The sequence below is a fragment of the Aotus nancymaae genome, unplaced genomic scaffold, assembly GCF_030222135.1.
Source record: "Aotus nancymaae isolate 86718 unplaced genomic scaffold, 86718_ANA_hifiasm-v0.15.2.pri h1tg000033l, whole genome shotgun sequence".
NCBI classification, from domain to species: Eukaryota; Metazoa; Chordata; class Mammalia; order Primates; family Aotidae; genus Aotus; species Aotus nancymaae.
This window is the reverse complement of record NW_026988447.1, coordinates 53,273,045-53,279,074: the sequence shown is the minus strand read 5'-3', so window position 1 is coordinate 53,279,074 and position 6,030 is coordinate 53,273,045. Positions and strand designations below refer to the sequence as shown.

General features: G+C 41.9%; 1 protein-coding gene across 2 annotated transcripts in view; it reads left to right on the top strand.

Moving 5' to 3' along the window:
• The first annotated feature begins 721 nt into the window (after positions 1-721).
• Positions 722-6,030, top strand: part of AP1AR (adaptor related protein complex 1 associated regulatory protein) — a 34,662-nt gene continuing 29,353 nt past the window's right edge. For both annotated transcript variants that reach the window (XM_012436591.3, XM_012436590.3), the window contains exon 1: positions 722-819. In XM_012436591.3, the coding sequence (XP_012292014.1) occupies positions 737-819 (83 nt within the window). In that variant the 5' untranslated portion in view covers positions 722-736. The remainder of the gene's footprint in view (positions 820-6,030) is intronic.

Below are 6,030 nucleotides of genomic sequence, written 5' to 3'. Positions count from 1 at the left end.
GAGAAGCGCCCCTTCCCACTCAGGACTTCATGACTTCTGGCCTTGGGCTCTAGCCCCTCACACGCCTTTGAAACAAAGTTTCAAGGCTGAGCCTTAACCATGGCACGCCCAGCGTGTTCGGGACGAAGGTGCCCGAAACGGCAAAGAGAGAAGGAAATTTCCTAGTCAGGTCAAAGTCCAACAAAACAAACAGCAAACGAGAACCGAGCCGTCTCGCAAGCAGAGGCAGCTGAACCAGGAGCGAGCGGAAGTGACTTAAAGGCCGGTCGCCGGAGGAGGCGGGACCCCGAGGCAGCGCGCCCAATTGGGGCGCGGGAGAGGCCGGGGGTGTGTCAGCGTCGGCGGCGAGCGTGGGCCTGGGAGCGCTCGGGGGCGGGGCCAGGGTGCTTGGCTCGCGGGGACTGGCCTCCTTCGGCAGCTGGAGGCGGTCACTCGTACTGGGCTCGGGGCTGAGACGAGAGGGGCCATGCGGACAGCGAGGGAGTTCAGAGCCTTCAGCCCGGTGCTCCTCCCTCGCGCGGCGGTGGCTTGGCGGCCGCTGGAGTAAACACTGCTTTTGTTCCTACCGCCTCATCCCTTTCGTCGTCCCGGCCCCTCACACCGCCGCGCTCCGGCCGGCCCGCCCTCGGTCCCTGAACCCCATTTCGGCTCTTGCCGCGCGGATGCGGCTGCCGAGCCTGGGCTTGGGCACTCAGCAGGAGGAGGAGGAGGAGCGGCGGCGCCTGGGCGGCATGCGATGGGGAACTGCTGCTGGACGCAGTGCTTCGGGCTGCTCCGCAAGGAAGCGGGGCGGCTGCAGCGAGTAGGCGGCGGCGGAGGGTAAGCCCGCTGGGGGAGGGGCCCGGCCCCTGTGGCTCCTCCTATTCGGCCCCCGGCGGGGAATCCCTTTCACTGTCCCCCAGCGGCTGGAGGTGGCGGCCGAGAGCCCTGCTACACTTACTGCTTAGCAGACGTCAGACGGGTGGTCTCGTGGAGGCCCAGTCTGGGGGCCGGTCTCAGGGCCTCCTTGGAAAGAGGTAGAAGAGGGGGTGGGGTGTCGCTCCTGCCAGGGTGCCCTGTCACGCGGGGACATCATCGAAGGAGTCACGGGAGACATCATCTCCGGGAAACAAGGGGCAGCCTCGCGCTAATGGGCTGTAGGTCCGGCTCCACGGCAACCTGGACACACCCTGCGCTGAACTTGGGTTTAAAGCCAAAGCTAGTATATTCCTATATCTCACCCTCTGTTTATCCTTGATAGAACAGATGGGATCTGGCTCCAGAGTTAAGGCCTCGGATTGATTTTAAGTACTAGGCATTTGGATGCTGGAATAAAATAAGGTTCCAGATACTGATGAACTCTTTGATAGCTACAAAGACTTGCTGAATTGCAGAGTTTCCAGTGGGTATTTAGATTCTTGGTGCTGATAACTACAGGGGCAGTGTGTAATTTTTTCATATTCAGTTTTTGAAATTTCGAGAGGAATGCCTTGTCCTGATTGCTACTCAAACGTCCTGTAACATTAGGTAAATTGCAGTCCTTCTGAACTTCACTTCTCGAGTAAACCTGGGACGTGCTTAGGTTTTGTATATGCACCATCCACAGAATAGTAATTTCATAATTCCATTTTTGTGTTTTTTATTTCATAAATGTTGAAGAAATTAGAGCAAATTCCTTTGGAGTTGGCTTTGTTGTTATTAAACATCCTTCAGGAATTCAAACCTAGATTTGAAAATCTGAACCAAGCCAGTTTGTGTAAGGAATAAGACTATTTTGCACTTTCTGGAACAGATTGTTAATTTTTCATCATCTGTTCCATTTAACCAACATTATTGGGTAATAACGGTGTTCAACATAAACTGAAACTAAATGATCATAACTTGAATCTTTGGTAGTGGAGATCTTATAAAATATAGTATAATTCTCATTCATTTATCAGGCATTATGTCACCTCTCTGATACAAAGTAGCTAAGGTTTTACATAAGTATCCCAAGAATGGAAGGGCAAGGATTTGCAGTTTTGTGCCTAGTTTAATAATTTGATTTCCCTGATTTATGAGTTCTTACTGTTGAATGGGACATGACAGCTGTTTTATCTTGTCAACCAGAATCATCTGATTTAAGTATTTCTAATTTTTATGTGTGAATGCAACTTACAACATCAAGCTGCTTAAGTAGTGTTGTCCAAGAACTAGATACCACAGAGTCTTTGTTTTTACTATTATTTGTAGTTATGTTACAGGACATTAAATTCTAACTCTAAGAAAGTTGGGGGTGGGGGCTTCTTACATTCTAAATGGGTAAGCAAAAAACTTTGTATTTGACTTTGGACTTCATGATGTGTCTGTGGGATTTTAGTTTAGTTTTGTTTTTTTAACGTGGTCTCTGTAGAGTACAGCATTAAAATTGTAGGTTCTACTCCCTCAGCTTATGAGCTTGGCAACATAGGAAAGTGGCAGGAGGAAATCCATGAATCAGCGTGACTGTTAATTGTCTGTAGATGTGCCATAAAAACATAAGTAGGTTGATTATTTATTATCTGAAATACTTGGTTTGGATTCAGATTTTTTTTTAGATTTTGGAATGTTTGTTTGCATTATATACTGGATTCGTATCTGAAAATCTGAAATCCAGAATTCTCCAATGAGCATTTCCTTTGAGTATCATGTGGACACACAAAAAGTTTCAGATTTTGGAACATTTTAGATTTCGGAGCATTTCAGATTTTGGGTTTTGGGGTTAGGTATACTCAACCTGTGGTTGGATTTTTACTGTTTGTGGGCAAAACTCCTTGAACAAGTCCTGTAGAGGCAGTGAGAGTTAATTCGTAGGCTGTGAACACTGTCATCTAAAATCATATAATGATGATATTGATCCTATTACTTTAAGTCTAAAACATAGGATTTGACAGTTCTCTTACTTGAATTTTCTGATTATTATTTAACAGCAATTTTAAGTAAGCATGTAGACTCAGATGGATATAGTTATTTGTGCAGTAAGGTTAAACTGTCACATTTTAATTTTTTTTTTAATCAACTGTTAGTTTCAATTTTCTTTCAAGTATAGGTCTGGATAGTTTACTAGTAGTTCTTCTAAGGGTGAAAAAGTTTAGGAGTAGTCACAAAAACTTGATCTTATATGTCATTGTAGTGACCACAGAAGAAGAGGGTGTCCTCAACTCTTTGAGCTTGATTTAAGCTGGACTTCACAGGGATGCTTTATGATCTAAGTCCTTGTTTCTTAGCCTTGCAGATTGGCATACCCCTGGGAAATCTCAAAATCAGATCACTTATTTTTTACTATTCAATCTCAAAACCAGAATTACCACTTTCTAACTTTATAAAATACTAGGGAATTCTAGTATTACATATTCTAGGATATCTGTTTCAGCAGTCAAAATATAGTATCAGTGTTGAGGTGTGTTGAGGTGTGTTGAGGTACATTGGAAACCTTACTACCAATGAAGTTATTTGGTGATTAAAGCAGAGAGAATTAAATGTCTTTAAGGAATAAAATGTAGACATCCTAATGAGTCATACTTCTTCACTGGAGTTTTGTCTGCCAACACTTTCTACAGGGCTCCATCTGCTGGTCAGTTCTGTTTCTCTGGGCAGGTCTTTATATAGACTTCTTAGTTTTTTCTTTCTCGGATGGAAGATCCAACTAAGTTTTATTGTGTTGTATTTAATTATTTCTATATTACTTTATAATGCCACACAGTAATTCCACTTAAACTATAGTTTTATAGAAAGATATAACAAGATTTTGTATTCTTATCAATATGTAACATTTGTTGGCCTTGTTGGCTCTGGCAGCAAAGTTGCTTTCAGGCAATAGTTTACAGTAATTTGCTTTTCCATTCCTAGTAAAAATGATTTTAATAATAACTGTCAACATTCCATTACTCCCTATGTGCCAGGCACTGTTCTAAGTACTTTACATGATCTCACTTACTCCTCCCCGCAATCCTGTGAGGCAAGTAAGTACAGGCATGAGCCACTGCGTCCGGCCCTAAATTTCTAAATATTTTTTTCCTTCTGTGACAGCGTGATGAATTACATGGCATTCAAATGTATAGCATAATGTCCATTTGTATACTCAGGATTATATGCAGTTCTATATTTGAGTTTTTATAATCTCTGTCATAAAAAATGTCAGAATACAAATCAGTGATAAAAACATTAAAAGAATAACATTAAAGCTATTCTAATTTTTAAAAAAATTTGTCATTCATAAATCTTAGCATTTTAACTTTTTTGATAAATTATCCTTCCAGCTACTAGTATCAAGTTTAAACTTCTGACAAAGCAATATAAGCTTAACCTGTTTTTACCAGTGTTATTCTCTGCCATTCTCTCACTTACCACTTTCAATATCCTATATACCTGATAGACTGTGCTTGTTTTTGTTTTTCTAATATACAGTGGTTTTTTTTTTTTTCTTTTTTTTTCCCCAAGACGGAGTCTTGCTCTGTCACCTAGGCTGGAGTACAATGGTGCAATCTCGGCTCACTGCAACCTCTGCCTCCCAGGTTCAAGCAATTCTCCTGCCTCAGCCTCCTGAGTAGCTGGGATTACAGGCATGCACCACACCCGGCTAATTTTTGTATTTTTAGTAGAGATAGGGTTTCACCATGTTGGCCAGGCTGGTCTTGAACTCCTGACCTCATGATCCGCCCACCCCAGCCTCCCAAAGTGCTAGGATTACAGGCGTGAACCACCATGTCCAGCCAAATATAGTGTTTTCTAACCCTGTGCCTTTATGTGTGAGATTTCTTTTCTTTTTCTTTCTTTCTTTTTTTTTTTTTTCTGAGACAAGGTCTCATTCTGTTGCCCAGGCTGGAGTGCAGTGGTGTGATCTTGGCTTACTAAAATCTCTGCCTCCCAGGCTCAAGCAATTCTCCTACCTCAGCCTCCCAAGTAGCTGGGACTATAGGTGTGGACCACCACGCTTGGCTAATTTTTGTATTTTTTATAGAAACACACAGGGTTTCACCATGTTGCCCATGCTGGTCTTGAACTCCTGAACTTAAGTGATCTGCACACCTCAGCCTCCCTCCCTCAGTGTTGGGATTACAGGCATGAGTCATTGCATCCGGCCTCTATGATATTTCTTCTTTTTCTAGTTTTTGGTGAGCTTTCACTTATCTTTACCTTACCTTACTTACCTTCCCTGTGAAACCTGCTCCAAACCTCTGAAACCATATTATCTCCTTGAAGAAATATTTTCTATGGGCTTATTTCTGTTCTATATCAAGGGTTGGCAAACTTTTTTCTGTAATGGGCCGGATAATATGTATTTTAGGGTTGGCAAGTGGTGTGGTCTGCTGTAAATACTGAACTTTACTATTTTAGTGCAAGAGCAGCCATAGACAATGTTTCAGCAAATGAGTGTGGCTGTGTTTCAATACAACCTTATTTACAAAAACAGGCAGAGGGCCAGATTTGGCCAGTGGGCTGTAGTTGCCAACTCCTGGTTCCAAGTACCATGATGTAGGCTGAGAGCTCCTTAAGGTCAAAGCCTGTTTTATATCTCTCTTCATTCTCAGTATCTCGTTGAATGAATAGACAGAAGAGTTATTTGAACTTGTAGGATCTATAAAACAGTAATTTCTCTTACCCTTCATTTTTTTTTTAAGGCCTAAAGATAATTCCCTAACTTTGGCAAAAACACCACATGTCCACATACTTAAAGACGTATCCTACCGGTTTTATATTGACTCACTATTTTTTATAGAGATTACATTGAGTACCTTTGAGAATTTTTTAAATACTTATTATAATGTGTATTGCTTAAATATAGAAATCAATAGTGGCAGTATTAAGAGATTTATTTTGGTTTTCTGTATGTTTGTCAGTTTTGAAAAATACAAAAGTGTAAGATGTTTCTTTTGGAATATCAGAAGTTAGGAAGGAAAACAGTAGTGGATTTGAATGGATGTGGATTTCTTAAACATTCTTTGTTAAACCTTAAAGACTCCCTAAGGCTCTGTTCTGAATCTCATTCTATTCTTCCCTAATACATTTTTCTTCTTTAATGTACTTTTCCTA